Here is a 23,626-nt window from a genome sequence, read left to right as displayed (position 1 = left end):
ATATATAAATACATATATACATATATATATATACATATATATACACATATATATATATATATACATACACACATATATACATATATATACATACATATATATATACACATACACACATATATACATATATATGCATACATACTATACCTAAACGTATAGATATATACAGCAAACCAAAGATGTTCCAGCATTTGAAAAATAAAACATTGCAATAACCTTCCCGTCACGACGACAGCCTAGAAAAGAAGAGCCTTCCCAGTACTCGTCAACTGACTGGAATATTTTTATTGTTATTTTATTGTCATCTGTATCACTGCTTCTCTTTTCTCTTCATTTTTTTGCCTTTTTACATGGTTCCTTTTTTGCTGATTAAGCGGCTGGAATATTCACAAGGATGCGAGGAAGGACAACGTTAGATTCACAGTGAGAGGCAAAGGGTTAGTCATCCAATACAATTCAAAACAACAGGCGCCCACAAACACACCCGCACATTCCCACACACACTCCCACACACCCACACACCCACACACACACCCGCACACTCCCACAACGCGTGTGCTCGCCGACGTGACAAGTGCAGAATGTCGGACATTGTTCCCGCCTTCATATTTGAGTCCAAATTTCGTGAAGAAAAACAAATAAAAACAAAACGACGTGCATTTCCGCCATTTTTTTTTTCCAGGCACGCTCCATCAAATGAATGTCGCGCTATGACTTCACATATTTGTTTGCAGGGTTTCAAAGTGCTACACAATTCAAATAGGCTGCATTTTTCTTTTCTTTTTTTAAATATAATAGTGTTTATGCTAGGCCAAGATTTAAAGAGTGCTTTAAATGACCAATATTTCACAGTTTAAGAGCTGTTCTGGGTACTTTCTCTTTCTTTTCTTTTTTTGCAAAAACATCAGTGAAAATGAAGACATCAATCCGCTTTTCTATTCTGGAATGAAATCCCAGCAGATGTTAAAGTGACGGATGGCGCTTTATTCTCCAGTCGACTGACACGGAAAGCTTCTCCTGACCCGAGCGTGACTTTAATGGCTGTCATTTTATGACCCGTTTTACGCCCCGTTACTTCATCAATGACTATTTATTCCCTCGGCGGCTAGCGAGGGCGCCGTTGCGTACTTTTCTGTCTTAACAGGACACGCCGGGCGCTTTCATTTAAGAATTCTCCGACGCGTAAGTGCCAAAAATAAAAGCCGCGGCTTCCACTGGCCCCGCCCTTTTATCACCGTCGTAAAATAAGCACGCCGCCGCGACCGTCGAAAGTCGGATAGAAATTCCTTTTAATCGGAACGTGCCACTGCCGGCCCTCCCCGTCCGAGAAGATTAGACGCGTCAGAGGGAGAGTGGTTCGTTTTTGAAGAAAAATTAAAGCTCGTTAGGAGATTAACGAGGTTTTTGCCGCGTTTGCGTATTTTGACCGTTTTGAGGGATGCTAGGCTAAAGTTACTTGATTTTTTTTCGTCTGGCAATTTAAGGGTTAATGATTTTTGCATTGACAAATACATGAACAAAAATATGGCTTTCGCACGCAAAATAATTTGAAAAAAAGTTCAAATTTCTGACGCACGATGGAATGTCTCGGGTGTGTTGTTATTATTATTACTATTATTATTATTATTATTATTATTATTCGCTATATTTTGTCCCCAACAGTGTGCTTTCAATGGGTTTGACTTCATATTTTTTTGTAACGATTTTAAATCTTAATACAAAAAAATCCCTTCTATTTACCTGGAAGGAAATCCCCTAGAATCAAAGCCACCCCCAAAAATGGTATTTATAGAATACTGCAATAATAAAAATCCACTCCTACAAGTGTCCTTTTTTTTTTTTCTTTCCTTCTGGGGTGAGAATTAATTGGGTTAATTTGGGTGAGAGTTGAGGGTCATCATGGTTGTTGTCTTATGTACAATATGGCTTCTCTGAGTGGAAGAAACACACACAAGCGGTCCGGCGACAGTTCGTCATCGTGTGCTAATCAAAGTCTCCGGGGGGGCGGGGCTCCGTTTTTTACGTTCCGAGAGGGGCCGTCCAATTAGCCGCGTCCCCCGAGGCCCGAGTTTTTCGTTTTTTTGCTTTTCTGACGTCTCTTTTACCGTCTCAGTCTTCCTCGGGGCCGGCGGCCCCCCGTAATCCGTTCATACAGAAGGGCAGGCCCGAGGGGAAGGGTCCGTCCGAGGGGGAGAAGCCCCCGAAGGGCGGCAGGCCGGCCAGTCGCTGCAGGTGCGGGAAGAAGGCCGGCGGGGGTCCCTTGTGGTGGTCGGAGCGCAGCTGCAAGCCGTCCCCGTGCGCCCCCGTGTGGTGCTGGTGCGAGGGGGGCAGCTCGGGGGGAGCGTAGCGGATGGTGCTGGGGGCGTACAGGCTCTGGGGGCCCTGGGGGCCCAGGGCCAGGGGATGGAAGAGGACCCGCCCCGCCGCGCCCCCCGCCGCCAGTCTCTGGAGGAGCTCCAAGTCGGGGCCCCCGCCGGGCATGCCGCCCCGGGCCACCGCCCCCGATGCCGCCTGCTCCTCCCTGGGGAGGGGCGAGGACACGGGCATGACCGGGGACAGGGCCGGGGAGGGCGGGCCGAAGAGGCCCTTGGGCGGGGCCTCGCTCCCGGAGGACGAATCGGGGACCGGGGTGTGGGGGCTGTCGCCGTTCAGGCCGCTGGAAGGGGTGTGCGCGTGGGAGGGCTGGGGCTGGCTGCTGTGCGAGCCCCAGCGCCCCCCGGTGGCCAGGGCCTCGTGTTCCGTCTTAATGCTGGGGGCCGGGGTCACGGCGGCGCTCTTGAGCTGCTGGATCACCGCCCGCCCGTTGTGCAGCCGCGCTCCCCTATCGCCCCGGCTCGGGGCGTCGGCCCCCCTGCCGGGCTTCCCCGCGCCGTCTTCGCGTTTCAATTTGTCGCCCCACTCGAGGCGTTCCTCGTCTTCGTCCTCCTCCTCTTCCTCCTCCTCGTCGCCTTCGCTCTCGCTGGCCGGGTCCGAGGAGGCCGACACGCTCTCCTCGGCGTGCCGCAGTTCCTCCAGGCGGCGGCGACTCTCGGGGGGGGCGCCCTCGGGCTCGGACCGGGGCGCGCGTTTCCTCCTGTTGTCCGATTGGACGGCGGCGGGGTACTTGTCTCGGACTTTGGCGTCCGTGTCGACCTTTCCCGCAGCGCTCTTTGCCGCCTGGGAGCCTGCAGAGGGGGTCGTTGGGAGGGGGAGGGAACATTTCATTCCGTTTAACGGCGAGGGAGGCTATCGTCGAATTTGAGGGGGGCGGGGTTAAGGTTGCAGTCTTTGGGTAACGAAACCAAATAATAACCAATGAACGCACAAACTCATCTCGACGCATTTGACCATTTTTGAAGGAAAATGATTATTTTTGGCGAAACGGCAAATAGGAATGTTGCCAACGTGGATCCACGTTTTTGCGTTCCCATGGATTCCGTTGCCGCCAAATCGATGTTTCGTACAATCGTTATATTTCGAACGTTATCATTGCCGTCGTAACAATAATGACGTACGGCTTTTTCACGATGCCCGCCGTCGCTAGGCTAATTTGCTTGGACTAGCCAATATTTTTCATATACGGACATTACATCGTGTTTTTCAATAACCCCAACGAAACGTGACGCCCACTTGTTGGGCCATTTTCAACTTATTTTAGCCAGTTTGAACTTGTTTGTCGACAGTTTTTGCCTCCTTTGTGTTGACACCGAAAACGAAACATGTTTTCAAAGCAGTTTTAGCAGGTAACATTGCGTCATTGAAGTGAATGGAATAATTTAATTATGCAGTAATCCCTCGATTATCGCGTCTTCACTTATCATGATTTTTTTGTGGCGTTACTTGCGCCCACTCAGGGGTGATCGTTGAGGAATTTGATTGGCTTTGTTAAATGTCTGTGTCTATTTTAAGTGGACACTTTTTTTGGAAATACTGGTTTTTACTCCTATTCTCCTTCTCAATATATTAACCATTTATAGAGCAATTGACTGTTTTTAATCTTAAAAAAAAACTGGCATTCACATGAATACAAAAAACGATTGTCAATAGATTGATTGGTTGAGATGTGGCATCTAGTACAATATTAATATTTGGTACGCAAGTGTCTCACGTTAATATACCAACATGAATACAATTAAATGAACAGAGGCTATGGCCCCCAATTAAACTTTAAATGTTATTTTTTTAAATTTTAGGTGCAAATGTGAAACTCTTGCTACTAGGACTCAACACTGAAGAAAAAAAAAGTTAGAATAGGGGTGACCCTACTTTGCGATTTTTCGATGATCGCGGCCATGTCTGGTCTACAACAACCGTGATATTCGAGGGATTACTGTAATGAGATTTAACCTTTAGGTGCGCCAAAAACAGCGGTAAGATTGAATTTCCGTCCTACCTCGAGCTAGCGGTGAACTGTTTGAGGAAGACGAGCTCACTCGGAGTCGCTCGGCCCTGATGCTCTCCGGCAGCTGGAGGAGATCCAGAGGCGTGTCGGGTAGCTCCGTTGGACTGGTCGCCAGAGAAAATGAAAAACGGCATTACAAAGCTGGACCGCCAAGGGCGCTCGTACATCATCAAAAAAAACATTTCCGGCTTGAAAAGCTAATTGAAGACCCACGTCCTGATCATGAACATGAAACCCCCCGCACCCAACCCACACACAAACACACACACACACACACAAACAAACACAAACACACACACACAGACACAAACACACACACACACAAACACACACACACACACACACAAACACACACACACACACAAACACACACACACACACAAACACACACACACACACACAAACACACACACACAAACACACACAAACACACACACAAACACACACAAACACACACACACACACACACACACAAACACACACACACAAACACACACACACAAACACACACACAAACACACACACACAAACACACACACAAACACACACACAAACACACACACACACAAACACACAAACACACACACACACACACACAAACACACACACACACAAACACACACACAAACAAACACACACACAAACAAACACACACACAAACACACACAAACACACACACACAAACACACACACACAAACACACACACAAACACACACAAACACACACAAACACACACAAACACACACTCCAACACAAACAGTGACGCTCAAACAAAGGCAGGCGAGGGAACGGGAACATTGGAGAAGTTAACGAGCGCTTGTAATTACAGCGCTAATTAGCTAAAAGGCTATTCGAGCCCCCAAATTGTGACATCCGTTGGTTGTAATTATATGGCCTGGGTCCAATTAGCATGGACATTCAGCCTACTCTTGTTTTTGTCTGGCTGCTCGGGCGCCTCGGCACGCTATGGATGCACTTAACGAGAATGAGTGGTTTTTTGCTCAATTTGGGGGGAACTGGGAAATAAAAAGGAAGTGCCGGATTGGGTGGGGGGTCTGCGTCACGCTGCGACGTTTGGGTCATCTGTAAGTTACCAAAAAAATGGACGAGATAAAGAGTCTAATGCAAGGGTGTCAGACTCGGGTTGGTTCGCGTGCCGCTTTAACGTCAACTTCATTTCACGTGGGCCAGACCATTTTAGATATAATATTTAGATTTTTCTTTTATAAATGAATTAAAAGAACTGGATTAAAAGCCCTGAATATTCAGTTTTTTATAGATGTAAAACAATGTTAATTTTAGCTTTTTTTAAATATATTTTTGATTTTACAAAATGATTTTTGAACTAAAAACACAGAAAAAAATGATTAAAAAAGGCCAATTATTGATTTAAAAGGGGGAAAATCAAGAAATTTAATATACATCTATACTCTTCATTTTAATTTGATCCTAAAACAGAAAGTCAGCACTCATGATTTATTTTCCCGGGCCACACAAAATGATGCGGCGGGCCAGATTTGGCCCCCGGGCCGCCACTTTGACACATGTGCTCTATGGCATTCAAAAGTGATAGCTTAGTAGCAAGTTGTTGTTGAGACTTTTGTTTCAAAGCCAGCGTTTTTTTTGTGTTTTTTTTCTCCTGGAAAACTGACCTGAGGACGCAGTTGACCCAGATGACGTTGCGCTCGTGGGGGGCTTTGTGGTTTATGGACACGGTGGCGGTGGACTGAATCCACAGGTAGCCACCTCTCTTCTGGAGCCAGCGGTAGTAACCCGTCACCACCTGACCTTTCCGGAGCACTGTGACGACAAGACGGGGAATGGCTTTGTGAACACTTTGATATGTTTTCATGCAACTAAAAATTGCGATCGTTGGGGAAAAATAGGTCTTGAAATTGTAAAAAAAAAAAAAATGGACATTTTGCATGTGCACATCCCTCGTTAAATATTGGGAAATCATTCATGTCATTGATTCCAAATTTCTGACAGTAAAATGTTGCTCAAGATATACAGTGTTTAAATTCCAGGTTAAGTGGAAAAAAATGAATAAGTATGCAAACTAATCCATTCAAATCTTGATGGAAAATAAAGTTAAAATAACCTTAAACAAAACACTCTCAGATGAAGAGCGTCCACAAATGCGTCATAAAAAACTATTTTCTACAGATCTATTCTACTGATGTTTTACAATTCCATTGTTTCTAACTATACACAAATATTTTTTACAACTGTACTATAAAGCAATTCTGGCTTTTCTTGCAATAAATTTACAGCATTCCTAATGGGATACTTACACGGTCATAGTATTATAATTCAAATGACTACTATGGTAGCAGCATTATTTCATTTTTAATATATATTTTTTACGGTGCTTGGCCTGTTCAGGTGAACTGGAGGCAATACCAGTCGACTTAGATTCAAACCCAGAACTTTAAGCGTGTGAGGCAGTCGTGCCAACCACTATGTCATGTTTAGTCCTAACAGATTTGACTTTATCGTTGAAGTTTTTAATCCAAGCTGATTGAAATGAAGTTATTTTTAAAGCGACAGTTCCCAATGTAGGCAGCAGAAGGCGCCAAAGACACCAAAAGAGAAGCAACTCAACAGGCTCTCCTTCAACGCAAAGAAGGACACTCACAGTCTTCATGGCTTTGCCGCAGGTTCTCCACATCCTCCACATAAACGAAGTAGTAACAGGTGCGGCCGACCACTTCTGCCGGTGTCAGGTCCATATAGTCGGATATCCTACGCACAAAGCTTTGGACATTCAGCCTTCCGCCATCATTTGTTTATCCTCCCTTCAAAGCCCATCGCAGCTCACCTGTTCTCGCAATACGTGACCTGGAGGTCCATATTAACCCGGAAGACAAACATGTGGCTCTCCATGCGGACCTCGTTGAGCGTGGAGGGCGGGAGGGTGTGAGCCAGCACCACCATCCCTATGGGCCGCGGCGTGGAGCGCCCCGAGCCCGGAACGATGGCGAGTCGGTAGCGAATTCTCCCGGTCACGTGGATCACCTGAGCATTGGAAACAAAAGGAAGGTTTTTTTACGTGCGGAAATATGACGGCGGGGGACAAATTATGAAGAGAATCCCGTTTGAGGCAAAGAATGCGGCGACGCCGGCGGCGGCGGCGAGCAATAAAAGGCAGCTATGTGGTGTGAAATAAGGTCAAAGCAATAAAGCACAGTGAAAACGACCATCTTGACACTGCTGCGAAACAGCGGCAGAGCAAAACAAAGTGACAGGCTCCGCTTGTTATTGCCGGTTGCGACAAACAAGGACGTGGAGGAGACATTACGTATATCGGCGCATTCTAATCACGTCCTTAAAAATGAAATCTGGCGCAGTTTTTCACTTGACGCCAGGATTTGCGGGCATGCTCGCAGTGCAAAACGCGACTCGAAAATTCCTCCCTGTCGTTTATTGGCGTCCAGATATGAGTCATAAATGTAGCTTGACCATGTTTGGAAGTCAAAACGCTCTTATCTCAAATTATTCTCCCTGAGCCTAAGAACCGAAGAATGTTTTAGCCGCCTCAGCGTATAAATTGTACCCTTGAAATGGCCTTAAAATTGTTGAATTTGACAATTTTACCCCTTTTAAATCAATCATTGTCATTTTTAATCAATTTTTTTCTGTTTTTAGTTCAAAAATCATTTTGTAAAATCTAAGAATATATATATATATATATATATATATATATATATATATATATATATATATATATATATATATATATATATATATATATATATATATATAACAAAGCTAAAATAAACATTGTTTTAGATCTACAAAAAAACTGAATATTCAGGGCTTTTAATCTTTTAATCCAGTTCTTTTAATCTATTTATATAAAAAAAATCTAAATATTATATCTAAAATGGTCCGGCCCACGTGAAATCGAGTTGACGTTAAAGCGCCCCGCGAACCAACCCGAGTCTGACACCCTTGCCTTAGACCACAGGTGTCAAAGTGGCGGCCCGGGGGGCAAATCTGGCCCGCCGCATCATTTTGTGTGGCCTGGGAAAGTCAATCATGAGTGCCGACTTTCTGTTTTAGGATCAAATTCACATGAAGAGTATAGATGTATATTAAATATCCTGATTTTCCCCCTTTTAAATCAATAATTGACATTTTTAATCCATTTTTACTGTGTTTTTAGTTCAAAAATCATGTTGTAAAATCTAAAAATATATAAAAAAAAGTTCAAATAAACATTGTCTTAGATCTATAAAAAACGGAATATTCAGGGCTTTTAATCCAGTTCTTTTAATCCATTTATAAAAATAAAAATCTAAATATTATATTTAAAATGGTCCGGCCCACGTGAAATCAAGTTGACGTTAAAGCGGCCCGCGAACCAACCAGAGTCTGACACCCCTGCTATAAAGTTTCCCGAGGAGGTTAGCATAGCGAAATGACGACCGCCGACCTTGTATCCAGACGACTTGACGTGCAGGCCTCTCTTGGTGAGCGTGGACTTCATCCGAATGAAGAATCCGCGGTCGGGAGGTTCGTCGGCGGCGGAGCGAGGACTCGACGGCGCCCCTGAAGGTCCAAAAACCAGAGATTAATGTTGGCGTTTGCTTTTCCCGCGCCGGCGGTCGTCGTCCACGGCGCCGGGCGTACCGGCGGGCTCCGGCGTACCGGAGGCCGAAGCGGAGACGGCGCTCTCCGGGCCCACTTGGCAGCCGGCCTCGGCCCTTAGGTGAGGACTGATCCCCAGCCGCTCGGCCATCTCCACGTGGTCCGCCGGGTGGATGTAGTCGAACACGCTGCTGCCCGTCAGCTCCACCTGAGGGCGGACATACGCCAATATAGATATATATTAAATTTCCTGATTTTCCCCCTTTTAAATCAAAAATTGTCATTTTATAATCACGTTTTATTTGTGTTTTTAGTTCAAAAATCATTTTGTAAAATTTAAAAATATATTTAAAAAAAAGCTCAAATAAACATTATTTTAGATCTATGAAAACGGAATATTCAGAGCTTTTAATCCAGTTCTTTTAATCCATTTATTAAAAAAAAAATCTAAATATTATATCTAAAATGGTCCGGCCCATGTGAAATCAAGTTGACGTTAAAGCGGCCCGCGAACCAACCCGAGTCTGACACTACAGCACAGGTGTCAAAGTGGCGGCCCGGGGGCCCAATCTGGCCCGCCGCATCATTTTGTGTGGCCCGGGAAAGTAAATCATGAGTGCCGACTTTCTGTTTTAGGATCAAATTCAAATGAATAGTATAGATGTATATTAAATGAGGGTGGACATACGACAATAAGCCTTGGCGTCAAAAAAAAAACACGCCCCAAAATACAACACTCCACGCGCTCCCGCCCAGAAAAATCAATATATGTTATGACAGGAAAATGAAAACCTGGCTGCAGGTGACAATTCAACCAGAAGCGCGGCGCTTGTAAGACATCGGCGCGTAGGCCGTCTCGGAGGAGCTCGCCACGCCGCCGCCGGTTGCTCCAATAACCCGGCCGGGAGATAAAAATCAATTGTATGTGCTGATTAAAAAGGGCTGAAGTCTAAGCATCTCCGGAGGTGGCATGACTATTCTTCTCCTTCCTCCTCCCCCTCCTCGTCGTCCCACCCCGCGCCTTCATTTCATCGCCGCCGGCAGTCCATCCCGTCAAGAGCCCGTGGCACCCGGCGCCATCCCATCATCACGATGCATCATAGTCAAATCTCCAATCGTTTAAAGGCAATAATGGCGCCGCATCCATAAAAAGCGCCGCCTTCGGAGCCGATGCGGTGCGTGAAAATGAACCCGTGCGTGCGTACGTGCGTGCTCGCCAGATGTACACGCGGTTTCCATTACATTTGCGAAGGCGCGGCCGGATGGGATGGCGCGTGCCAATGGCATTCCATCTGATAACGCCGTGGCTGCGGCAGCCTCACACCCTTGTCTGTAGGACACAGACATTTATTACCGGATTAGAGCCATTTACTGCGGGCTTTATGGGAGCTTCGGCGAGCCCTCAAGGACGGCCGGGGAAGGAGCCCAGCGGGGAAAAGCAGTCGTGGGACGGGACGCCAAGCTTGTTGGGAGTTTCAAAGCCTGTTTTTTTTTCCCCTCCCCGGCTTCTAACGCGTGTGCGGTCGATTGGTCGCCGGGCTTTTGGTCACCGGTCTTTTGGTCGCCAGTCTTTTGGTCGCGGTCTCTTGGTTGCAGTCTTTTGGTTGCCCCGACAACGGGCAACCAAAAGACCGGTGACAAAACAAGGTAAAACAACACGGTCTACGCATGAATAAAAGGCAACAATGGCCATGAGCAGTTTCACTGAGCCGACGTGTGAGTGTTGTTGAGAGTTTGTATGTACATGCGTTGTCCCTTTAAGAAGCGACGTCAGTCAGGGTCTTAACAAGTCTCCAACAAAAACACAATAAAAGTCCGGGAAATTTGGAGCTTTTCTTTAGCTTAATAATTAATAGGGCATCAAGTATGACTAAATAGTCATTCGCAGTTTGTATTTAGGGAATTTGAGCAACGATTTAAATGGTAATTATCAATAACCTTCCCGGGCGACCAAAAGACCGGCGACCAAAAGATCAGCGACCAAAAGACCGGCGACTAATCGACCGTGTACCCTTCTAACGGGCAACTAGTAACTCTCACCACTAACATTTTAAAATGGAGAAAACATCCTTAAGTCACAGATGTAAAACACAAAACAAACCAGCGCCGATGGGCCGAAGGCTCAGGTGAAGAGCGCACGGCTAAAATTGTCCAATATCCAATATTACAGTGGTACCTCGACATAAGAGTGCCCAAAAGAAAAAATAATAACAATAACGTCCCCAAAATAATATCCACCCTTTCTGCCAAATAGTATGCTGCACGATCAAATACTTTTTCACCATAACGTCAATAATAATAATAATAAACAGAAGCCGAATGATGGGACGACCAAGTTTGAAACACCATGTTAGATTTGCGGCAAAACCAAAGGTCACTTTGCTTCCTCCAGCGTTGGAAGTCGAATTTACAAGAACCCGTGCACCTGTGACCTTTAGATCAAACGCAATTATAATAACTATCATAAATAGGCGAATAGGCGCCATTAACCAAAAAAAAGGAGCCTTGGAAAATGTGTAGTTTAGAAATAACGACAAATCAATTTGGTTCAATGTAAATAAATAAATGAGTCAACTTGGAAAAAATTGGAGGAGAATTATTCATTGTTGTTTGGAAAAAAGCATTAAAGTTATAACAAATAGAAAGACACGTTTATTTCTAGTGAACATCGTAATGGCAAAGGATAATTGCCTTATTATATTTCATTCACATGTAAAGCAAGTTATATAAAGCAATATGGATTTCCTTTAAATGCACAGATTGCGCGTTGCGTATAAAAAGCTCAATTTTCTCTGAATGAAGAATACACAGAATAACATTTCCTTCATTAGGCAGCAATATGACTAATAAGGGAATTTTAATTTGGATTTGCTTTTAATCAAGTGACTGACTAAATAGTTGATCTTTTTAAGAAGAGCAAGGAAATATTTTTGGATTATAAGTCGGACCAGACAAATAACGCACGACGAAGAGGGGAAAAATAGATATAAATCGCACTTTTGGGAGGTATTTTTTAAAAATTTGATCAGAAACCACAACAAAAGTATGGTAAAATATCAAAAATAAGATGTAGAAAAACGGGCTAAAAAGGCATCAATTAACATAACTTTTATTTTTTTATTTTTTACATATTATTATAACCTAACAAAACAACGTAACCAGTCTTAAGAGTGAAAAAAAACTATTGGGGGATAACCAGTACGGAAAATATTAATAGGATATTGTAATGCTACCTGAAAAATCAGTCTCTTTAGAAAAAAAAAAAGATATCGTGAAAAGAATGGCGATCAAAGAATTTGATAAAAATAATAGTCATCCCAGTAAAATAAAGTTATGATGTGGTCTATCTGTTTCTTAACCCCTAAGCCAATACGATCACTCAATCACCAATGCGAGAGAGGGATTGAAGCGAGAGATCAGACAGAAAAGCGCAGATGAGAAGCAAACGTGGCAATCTAGAGCACATGTGTCAAAGTGGCGGCCCGGGGGGCAAATCTGGCCCGCCGCATCATTTTGTGTGGCCCGGGAAAGTCAATCATGAGTGCCGACTTTCTGTTTTAGGATCAAATTCAAATGAAGAGTATAGATGTATATTACATTTCCTGATTTTGCCCCTTTTAAATCAATAATTGTCATTTTTTAATCCATTTTTTCTGTGTTTTTAGTTCAAAAATGATTTTGTAAAATCTAAAAATATATTTAAAAAAGCTAAAATAAACATTGTTTTAGATCTATAAAAACTGAATATTCAGGGCTTTTATTCCAGTTCTTTTAATCCATTTATTACAAAAAATCTAAATATTATATCTAAAATGGTCCGGCCCACGTGAAATCAAGTTGACATTAAAGCAGCCCGCGAACCCACCCGAATCTGACACCCTTGCCCTAGAGCACATGTGTCAAAGTGGCGGCCCGGGGGCCAAATCTGACCCGCCGCATCATATTGTGTGGCCCGGGAAAGTAAATCATGAGTGCTGACTTCCATTTTCTCTGTGCTTTTAGTTAAAAAATCATTTTGTAAAATCTAAAAATATATTAAAAAAAATAAAAAATAAACATTGATTTAGATCTATAAAAACTGAATATTGAGGGTTTTTAATCCAGTTCTTTTAATCCATTTATAAAAAAATCAAAATATTATATCTAAAATGGTCCGGCCTGTGTGAAATCAAGTTGACATTAAAGCGGCCCGCGAACCAACCCGAGTCTGACACCGATAAGTCAGGCTCAGACATAAAAAAAAAATAAAAAACAGGCAAAATATGTGGCCATGGGGGCGGGGCTACGTCAAGGTGGGAACCGCGACGTGAGAGGAGACCCGGATACTTGGACTGAGCGGCTAGATGGCCTTTTTCCGATGCCATTGTGTGTGTCATTGTTTGCGTGGCCTGCCTGCCAGTGCAGACATGCACGTGCGTGGATGTACTACTGTGGGGATGAAGTAGAAAAGGGCTTTGGGGGGTTTTGGGGGGGGGGGGCTTTGGGCAGAGAGACATGATATAAATAATAGCAAAGGGGCTTTCATATGTATGAGGCATCCGGGCAGTGGTCCACAACACACTCGCAGTCCTCACTGACTGATGGGAGAGGATGGAGGGAGGGAGAAAAGGAGGGAGGAAAGGAGGGAGGGAGGTGCGTTCGTGTGTGCGGGTTAACGGACCTTCGTGGGGGTTGCATACTAACCATTCCCAGATCAATTCTCCTCTCCTCCCCAGTTCCAGCATCCTTCCTTCCTCCCTCCTCTCCTCCCCTCTTCTCTCCCCCCTCCGTCCCCTCCGTCTTTCCCGCTTCCAATCTCCTTGATTTCCTCCCTCTCACCCCGCGCCGCTTCCCGTGGCGTCCTCGTATACCAGGTCGAAGGGAGATGGGGGGAGGAGGAGCCACGCCACGGCGGGAGGAGGAGCCACGCCACGGCGAGAGGAGTGGGCGTCTGGGGAGCCCGTGCCCTTGGTCAAGGTGTGTGACCCGGGCTAAGCCGGTTAAGCGTCCACCCCCGCCTGCGACCCGGGGGCACTGGGGGTCAGGCATCGGGGACGGGCCCCCCGGCGACGGGGGGCGACATGCCCTCTAAAACAAACCACCAGTTACACACTTGCTCTCGTTTGTTTGTCTGTCCTTCCTTTCTCTCCCCCCGGTGCGCCTCTAGTGCAAGTCTGGGTGTGTGTGTGGGTGTGTGTGGGTGTGTGTGGGTGTGCGTGTATGTGCGCTCGCTAGACTTACCTTTCCCCGTCTGTGTTTTTCCCCCCCCATAAACACTGCCTCTCGTATATCCTCCCTCCTATCGTAAAGCCTCCCCTCGCTCGCTCATCTCTGTCGGGGGGCGCAAACGGCGGCTTGTGTGCTCAAGGTTCGGTTGGCGCGTAATCTGCCATCATAAATAATTTCATTAGAATGCTGATGGCTCAGGTCCTGTTTGAGGAGACGTGATGGGTGAGGCCATCTGCTCAGCTGATAAGAACAGCTCTGTTTTATTAGCATCTCCAGCAAAAGCCCGGCCGTCTTGTTTACCTCGCCAATCCCAGGGCCAATTTCCTTCCTCGCGCGCATTTAAACTCTATTTACACACGCAGAGTCGGGCGCTATTTCCCTTGTTTCTCTGCTGGTCTTTTCGACGCTGATTCTCATGCATTTTTACCGTGCGTTGTATTAGGAGAGGGGGGGCGGTCAGGACTGAGATCCCGGGTTTGAGCCTTTATCCTTCTAATCCTTGCTGCCTTTTTGATGGGACTTTGATTTGATGTTAAGTTGCGTTTAAAGGGCAGAGTTGCGCCGGCCGTGTCTCCAGATGGATTTAGAGCGAGGAGGCCGGGAGTGCAATTCCCTTTTAATGCCCGCGTCTTTTGGACTGGCTCGTTCTCTGGGGGTCATGTCCGTGTTTGGTGAAAAAAAAACAAAAAACAAAAAAGAAAGAGAGGACCATTCTGGAATATTTGGTTGTGCTTGCCATGATGTATTTCCAGGAAAAAAAAATCAATGTGCTGAATTAAGTTCTATTTTCGTTTTTACAAGCAGGTTTAGAACCAAAAGACAATTGTTGCACTATTTAAAAAAATCTCTTTTGAAAAATGTGTTAACAAATAATCCCACAACCGTTTCTGGGCACCATAAAAAATTTCAACTCTCTACGTTGCACGGTTTGGACAAACGTAGCGAGAGAATCTTAACATACACCCATAAATCACGCTTTATAAGGATTATAGATGAGCATTGGTATTTGGGGGAATACCCGACTACTTTTAAAATATATTTATCCTCATTAAAATTAAAAACACTTTTTTTTTAGAATTCAACCCTAGAAAAAGCCTTCCAAAGCACTCTGCCTAGGCCAAAACAACCTGAATGCACCACTCTTCCATCGGCTTTAACGCTCTTCCCTAAATTTTTGTCCTTACATTGATGTAAATGACCGTCCAATCCACCAGCATAGCAGCCATCATTCTCAGTCAAAACGAATAGGACGTAAATAGCACCAAAACATTCATCCTTGCCAGCCAAGCACATATAAACAAAAACGCCAAACATTACTGCCGCCTATAGGATAAATGGCCAGTCTGCACTATAACCATATGACCAAATATCTTCCAGTCCATAAGCAGCGTTTGATAAGTGAACTTCGATGGGAGAAAATCAGCTTATTTAACAGCGGCCCTTCAATCACAGGCAATTCCCACAATTAAAATGACTCTAATTTACAGCCATTATTGCGTCGCTTAGCTCATTTCCCCCCTTTTTTTCCACTCTCTCTCTCTCTCCAGACTGTCTTCTTCTGGCTTTGAAACATTCCTCCCTTATCACAGCTCTCTCTCCCACCGCCTCCCCCCTTCTCTCGGCCTCCCGACTGTCTCTATCTATCATGCCATCCCCCTTGGTGTTCCCCCCCTCTCTCTACAATCAATGTGGCTTTTAAGATGCCTATCGATTTGTTCCCCTAGACAGGCCCGGCGTGCCGGGGCGACACTTTGATTGCTGGCCCGGTAATTACTGTTATTATTTATGCATCTGGGCAAAATGGCAGGACTTAACATTCAGCGTACAAGAGGCCACAGGCAATCAACGGAGGTGAGCGCCTAGCGCGGAGGCGCCGTGGAAAGACGCACGCGCCTGAGTACATGCCTCGTACGCCGCGGAACTAATTTAGGATCAAGGTTCAGGCCGGAGCTGGCGTAATTCAAAAGGTACAGTCATACCTCTACTTACGAATGCCTCTAGGTACGAAAGTTTCAGGATACTATTTTTTTTATATGCGAATGAGTGACTCGAGATACGAAAAAGATCCAAGATACGAAATCCCCCAAAAAGTAAATGCATTTCCTTATCCGTGATTTTATTTTGAATTCCCCTTACTAAGCGATTAAAAACTATAAATGTAACGTGGCACATATTTTCACACACAGGCACAAAGGGCACACGTAAAAGTCTAAAATGTACTACAAAGTGGACGGCTTTCGGCCCTGGTAGAACCGACTCTTGCCGCCATCTGGCGGCCAAACACGGGTAATATATCTATAACAGCCGCTGGGGAGGTATTTCAGTGGCACAGGGCACATTTTCATATACTTTATTTATTTTAAGACGTTAATAAATCATTTCCGAATAATCTTCTCTCATTTTTGTGTTTTAATTTTAAATTTTAAAGGGTTTAGTTGGTAGTTGTGTGAGGACCGTGGAACCAATTAGAGAATTTACATATAAAGTACACCTCTACTTACGAAATTTTCAAGTTACGAAAAAAGCCTTGGAACCAATTCGTAAGTAGAGGTACGACTGTATTTGGGAATATCAACTTTAATATTGCAACATTTCTCTCTATGGGCAAATGTATTCATCAAGGTACTGTACAATTTATTCCTGTACAATATGAAAAAAAGAGCCACATAATATCGTAACCGGACTCAACTGTGATATAAATCACCTTCACTATGTAAAGACGCATTAATATGAATAGTGTTTAACATATTTTCAAATTTGCATGCCTATTAATAATGTAGAATGCCACTTAAAATGGCCTGTAGAGTTAATAAAGGATTCATTATAGCTACGGTTAGACCCTGGAATGAATTATTTCGATTTCAATGATTTCCTACAGAAAAAAATGACGATTCCATGCAAATAAATGATGAATGAAGTTGAAGGAATGCTGGATTTTGGAGTTAGCCTTACCTGCGAGAGTCCCAGGTAGATAGAAACGGTCTCCGAGATGTAAAGAAAGCGTCCCTCTTGGCTCACCACGAACACAAAGCCGTCCAATGACTGCGCACACACACAAAAAAAACGTTCACTTTAGAGCAATTAGTGTTTATCGAACAAATCGGAATACGTCAACAAACAAACTGTGTCTCCACCATCTTTTTTTAAAAGGACAGAAACACAAGTTGTATAAAAGAGCAACACTGAAACAATTGAAAATGTCCAAAATTTATAACAAGGTAAAAAAAGAAAATACACAAAAACAAATGGCCATCATTTCGAGAGCAGATGCACAAAATATTCCTCACGGAGGATAAAGAAAACGCGCCGATTATTGTTTGATCTGCCTAAATGAGTTCATAAACTGCAACCTAAGGCTTGTGAGCCATAGGTGGCTCTTTTGATGGGTGCATGGTAAATGATCCAGTAAAATGGTTAAATAAATAATTTCAGTTACTTTTAACACCGATCATACAGAACTGGTATACTTTGATCATTTTTAATGCTTAAATAAATTCATCATTTAGTTTAGGTCACATGTGTCAAAGTGCCGGCCCGGGGGCCAAATCTGGCCCGTCGCATCATTTTGTGTGGCCCGGGAAAGTAAATCATGAGTGCCGACTTTCTGTTTTAGGATCAAATTATGGCTCGTGAGCCATATGTGGCTCTTTTGATGGGTGCATAGGGCTCTCGGCTAACCTGTGAGCTAAAATATGGTGAAAAAGCCGAGTCCCGAACGCACCAATAGGAGTGTCACGTTGGTGCGGTAGCATTGACGCAAACTTTAACGCCTTTATAAAAATAACTAAAAAATTAAAACAAATTCCGAGAATTTTTCCGACATGAAAAGTGGTGAACTGCCAAAAAAAGGCACACATTTCCACATATTTTAACTTTAAAACTCTAAATATGCCTTTCACGAAATAACAAATGAAAACATGAACCCCTCCGTCAAAAAGTATTGAACTCATTGCCTGCCAAATCCAGCTCCAGACGTCCAATCCATTTTGTCGGGGAATCTGACTGCAGCAATCATGTTACGTGAAGAAAACCTGCGTTATTAGCGTGTACAAAGAGCATGTCCGTAACAAGTATAAATAAAAAAAACACACTACACGCACACACGCCAAAAGATAAACACATAAAAGAGCCTCAGCTCTGTATAGTGCAAAGACCAGAGCTGCTTTCAATCAGACGTAATGAACTCCCAACCAAAGCAGTACACTGTATCTCCTAACACACACACACACACTTACACAACCACACACACACACACACTTACACACACACCCCGACGCATACGTATGCAGACAGCAACAGAGACGCAGATAAAACCAGAGTCATTACAGTCTGCAGTGAGTCTAATGAGAAGTGAAAGGTATACAAGCAGCCCATTAGAAGGGAGCGCTTTCACCGAAAAATATTAATCGTCACAACAAGCAACGACTACACACACACACACACATGCGGTCAAAGGTACGTACATACGCACACACACACACACACTGAGCGGGGCCACTTTCCTCGGAAGAATGATTGCTATTTTGGCGGGCTGGCCGCTTAAAGTGGCCACGGTAATTTATGCAAGTGACACATCCGCTATGCAAATGCATGGCCGTGTGGGGGGGGGGGGGGCGTCGTCGCGTGTCGAGAAAAGCAGCCGCCTGAATGTCGGAGAACTAAAGTGCAATTATCAGGCTATTACGGCCGGAGGACGGCAGGGGAGGAAAGAATCGTAGCATTTTTTTTTCACCCTTCTCTTTTCCGCAGCGTTAATTTGATTCCTATCAACGCCGCGAGTCTGGACGCCCGTCCGTCCCTCTTTAAAATGCCAGAGGAGCACGACGGCTTCTTTATTTTTCGCTGGGAAATTCCCAAGCTCTCTCCACCTGCTCCCACGCCTCCTTACTTCCATTCCTTGCCTTAATCCTTGTAGTTCCTTCTTCTTATCCCTCTCCACTCCGCTCGCTCGCTCTTCCCAAAGCCGGCCTGGCCTCAGCTTCCTCCTAATCTGCGGCGTTACCTTCCCAACTCGGTTGGGTTTGCGGGCCAACGCTTGAATTTTGGTCAAAATAAATCCAACGGTGACTTTCCAAGGAAAAACTATTGAACAAAGCTCATTTATCTGCCCCGAGAAGTTCTAAAGGAGGCCACGAAGAAGATGGAAGTGTGGCAGTAGCGTATTTTGCTCTTTAATATACCCTCCCATTTAAGATTAAACGGCAGGGGTACCGTATTTTCGCGACTATAAGGCGCACATAAGTCTTAAATTTTCTCCAAAATAGACAGGGCGCCTTATAATCCAGTGCGCTTTATATATGGACCAGTACTAAAATTGTTATCATGATAAAATCAAATAAATCCGTGGATAGGGTACACCATCCTCTACAGCTCTCACAACTACGGCAAGCAGCCCCCGACTCTATTTTCCCCGTAGAAAAGTACTGTGCAGTGACTGCTGGGATACGTAGCTCTTTTGTCAATACACCCAGTATAACGGAGAGCACACTAATTTGGTGCTCGCCATCATTCCGGCTGGATTTCCAAACAAACTTCTGCCGCTAGCTATTAGCTAGCTACTATTTGGGAATGGATTGTGGCCTGGACATCGACATCAACACAGCTTTATGAACGGTGGCAGGCAGCGTCGGGCTAGTTATGCTAGCTACTAGCTAGCTACTATTTGCGAATGGATTGTGGCCGCCGGGACGAACGTATCAAACTCAGCGTTTTCGATGACTCATTTGGGCAATTGTTCAATTCGCACACAAAAAATGAGGACTTTGATGGATTTGTGGGTGATGATGACGTGAGTACATTGTAAAATGGCTAAATAAAGTACAACCCAACTCAGTTTTGCTTCCGTTGCCTTTTTAAAAACATGTTTTTAGCGTGTGTCCATATGTTTAAACTGGTGTATGTTTTGCCATGCCTGGCTGCGTCTATAAAAACGGTGCGTCCTTTGTGTGTTTAAAATACAGAAATAGCACTCGTTACTGACACTGCGCCTAAAAATACGATGCGCCGTATAGTCGTGAAAATACGGTATATTAAATGGCGCACAAACGGGAAGGCAGGATCCACTTCGCACTCTTTTTGCCGTGACGGGGTGGATCAACGTTTTGCAGACTAAAACGACTTACTGCTCAGGTTAAAACTACTTACTGCTGAATAAAGTCTGACTTGGAATTTTATTGAACTTAAGTATCTATAATGATGCCCCCATGAACACCATACAAATCTTGCCAAAAAAGCGGAGTTGCCGTTTAATATAACCAGGTATATTAAACGGCAGGTGTATATTAAATGGCGCACAAACGGGAAGCAAAAACCATTTAATATACCCGGGTATATTAAACGGCAAAATACGGTAGTTACCTGCAGGAGGTGCGCCCCCAGGTGCTGTTCAAAGATGTCCGTGGCCAGAGAATGTGTGGAGCGTCTCACTGCAAAGAGACAGGAAAATAATACAATATAATAATATGTTACACCCCAGACATCACAATTCATTGTCTGTCTACCCGGAGATTTTTTTCTTCAGACTAATTCGTCTATTAATTGAGGAGATGAAATTACCAGATCATTAACGCTGCTGACAGGGTTTAATTGTCCGCCGCACACGACACACAATCCCTCACTCTTGATTTTACTTCTTAAAAGCCACGGAAATGCAAAGTACATACAAAAAAAATATAGGGAAAGGGCGCTTTTATAGCAAATAAAACATGATCCATCAATGTTTTGTATTGCCTTATGTGTCCAATGGTAAATGATCTTATTCAGTAAAATGGTTCAATAAATAATTTCAGTTACTTTTAACACAGATCATACAGAACTGGTATGCTTTGATCATTTTTAATGCTTAAATAATTTCATCATTTAGTTTAGGGCACATGTGTCCAAGTGGCGGCCCGGGGCCCAAATCTGGCCCGCCGCATCATTTTGTATGGTCCGGGAAAGTCAATCATGAGTGCCGACTTTCTGTTTTCGGATCAAATTAAAATGAAGAGTATAGATGTATATTAAATTTCCTGATTTTCCCCCTTTTAAATCAATCATTGTCATTTTTTAATCCATTTTTTCTGTGTTTTTAGTTCAAAAATCATTTTGTAAAATCTGAAAATATATAAAAAAAGCTACAATAAACATTGTTTTAGATCGATAAAAATGGAATAGTTAGGGCTTTTGATCCAGTTCTTTTAATCCATTTATTAAAAAAAAAAATCAAAATATTATATCTAAATTGGTCCGACCCACATGAAATCGAGTTTACGTTAACGCGTCCCGCGAACCAACCCGAGTCTGACACCCCTGGTTTAGTGGCTATTATTGGGGGTTCCTGGAACAAATGTGGGAAGAAACCCGGTTAAAACCCACGCAAACATGCAAACGCCACACAGCGAGGACAGACTTGGGATCGACCCCGGAACCGTGAGACCGACGCGCTAACCACTCGCCGGCGAAGAACTATTGCATTAAACACAACAACAACAAAAACAATTTTGAACAAATTACAAAGCAAAGCATTTGTAAAAGCACAAGAGGGCGAATGCCACTCAATCTTGTCGCCACCCGCGCACACCCGCGTCTGCTGGGCCACCCTTAATGCATCCCAAACACCAGCCATCGAAGCCGCTCCATGCCAAAGTGGTGCTGTTTACCCAGACAATTACAATACAAATAGAGTTGGAGGTGGTTAGGCAGGGGGGTGGCGCGGGTAGGGCGTGCCGAGGTATACGTTGTGGAGGAGGGGGGGACGGGGAATGGGCGGGGAGGGGGCTTCGGCTTTAAGATAGGTATGAGAAACGCAGCAAGGCAAAGGCGAGGAAAATGAGAAAACACTAAGCAAGGCCAGAGTGATCACTTTCTTCCCAGCCGACACGGGGCGCCGGGGGCCCTCGGTGACGTGCCAGATTAATTCACCAATCAGCCGTATTTACTGTTTTATGTTGGCGGTGAGGGGCCGCGGAGGTGGGGGAAGGGGCGGGGGGGCGCACGGGGGTTGGCGCCCTGATAGTACACCTGCGAGTGTGTGGAGAGGCAATGTGGGGAACTAATCTCACTTAGACAGGGCTGCCTTTGAACACTCTTCCCTTTTTTTCACATGCGCTAGCGCCGTAATGCATGTGAGCCTTTGAGTCCGTGGGTGACTTTACCAATCGGTGTGTACGTATGTGTGTGTGCACACCTGTGTGTGTGTGTGTTTCCATTGCAGGTCTGAAGGAAATCAATACACGTTATGACAGGAAAATGAAAGCACTGCTCTGGGTTACAACTGAACACAGGAGGGTCGGAAATATGCATGCACACACACATGCACACACACATTTGTATATATTGGCCAGCTGCCCGCTTGTGATGTGCGTTCAGTGAATAGAAAAGGGAGGCATTCCATTAGACTTATAGATGCGCACACCCCTCAGGAATACACACTGCACAAGCACAGAACACACACACACACACACACACACACACACACACACATAAACACAAAGTCGCCGGACAAAGCCACAGTGGCATTGTAAGATTGGGGTCCCCCCCGTGTGACTGTGTGAATATAAATAAGGCAAGTCCATTCAGGGTTGTGAAAGGGGGTCTGGGGCTGGGACCCTTCAGCCTAGCCTGGAAAAGAAGGGGGGGGAGCTCAGTCGGGGTGGGGAGGGGGGACTTGATGGAGGGTGTGGAAGAAACGCAACCCATCATATCACAGCCATCGCAAAGGTCATGCATAGACATGAGTGTGTGTGTGTGTGTGTGTGTGTCAGATCCCAGGAGGAGTGAAGGTGATGGCCGGTGATCAGTAGTGCTGACTAGTGTCAACATGGCAGAGGAAACACTTGATGTGACATGAGGAGGAGGAGGAGGGGGAGGAAGGGGGAGGAGGTTGGGGGGTGCGGTGGTCCGGGCATTGGCGCTGGGGTCTGATGGATGAGTTTAAACTCACACTCACAAATACACAGAGGGCCATTTATTAAAGACTGCCAGGCTACAATAGGGCGGCCAGGAAACCAAAACACTGGACACCCTGTGAGTGTGTGTGTGTGTGTGTGTGTGTGTGTATGTGTATGTATGTGTGTGTGTGTGTGTGTGTGTGTGTGTGTGTGTGCGCGCGTTGGCGTTTGTGTGTTTTTTTTTGCCACAATGGCGCGCGCACGAGCCAAAAGAGGGTCCCGGCGCAGAGTCGGCATCTCGCCGGGAGAACAAAGATGCTTCTGTGGCCAGCCTGGATTGTGTGTGAACTTCTACTTCACGTGTGGGGAGGTGATTCGGTTAGTTTGGGGATGACCGCATGGATGGTCAACAAAATGGGATGTCAAATGTGAAAAAAGACGCAAAGTGCAGACTTACTTCTTCCAATTAAATTACATTGAAAAATGACACCTACTGTATGTACATGGATATTCCAGTGGGAAAAAATCTTGTTTAATTCAATTAAATACAACACACAGAATTGTCGATATGTA

General features: G+C 44.7%; 1 protein-coding gene across 3 annotated transcripts in view; it reads right to left on the bottom strand.

The window, feature by feature from the left end:
* Positions 1-270: 270 nt before the first annotated feature.
* The window catches only part of npas1 (neuronal PAS domain protein 1), an 89,020-nt gene continuing 65,664 nt past the window's right edge, over positions 271-23,626 (bottom strand). For 2 of the 3 annotated variants that reach the window (XM_077612143.1, XM_077612142.1), the window contains 9 exons: positions 20,541-20,608; positions 17,136-17,225; positions 9,018-9,183; positions 8,821-8,936; positions 7,204-7,400; positions 7,021-7,127; positions 6,035-6,182; positions 4,373-4,485; positions 271-3,164 (listed from right to left, as the gene is read on the bottom strand). In XM_077612143.1, coding sequence (XP_077468269.1) covers positions 2,110-3,164; positions 4,373-4,485; positions 6,035-6,182; positions 7,021-7,127; positions 7,204-7,400; positions 8,821-8,936; positions 9,018-9,183; positions 17,136-17,225; positions 20,541-20,608 — 2,060 coding nt within the window. In that variant the 3' untranslated portion in view covers positions 271-2,109. The remainder of the gene's footprint in view (positions 3,165-4,372; positions 4,486-6,034; positions 6,183-7,020; positions 7,128-7,203; positions 7,401-8,820; positions 8,937-9,017; positions 9,184-17,135; positions 17,226-20,540; positions 20,609-23,626) is intronic. The other variant, XM_077612144.1, reaches the window with a different exon arrangement.

The sequence above is a fragment of the Stigmatopora argus genome, chromosome 10 (assembly GCF_051989625.1).
Source record: "Stigmatopora argus isolate UIUO_Sarg chromosome 10, RoL_Sarg_1.0, whole genome shotgun sequence".
NCBI lineage: Eukaryota > Metazoa > Chordata > Actinopteri > Syngnathiformes > Syngnathidae > Stigmatopora > Stigmatopora argus.
The sequence above is the reverse complement of the archived record's forward strand: the minus strand, read 5'-3'. Positions and strand labels throughout refer to the sequence as shown.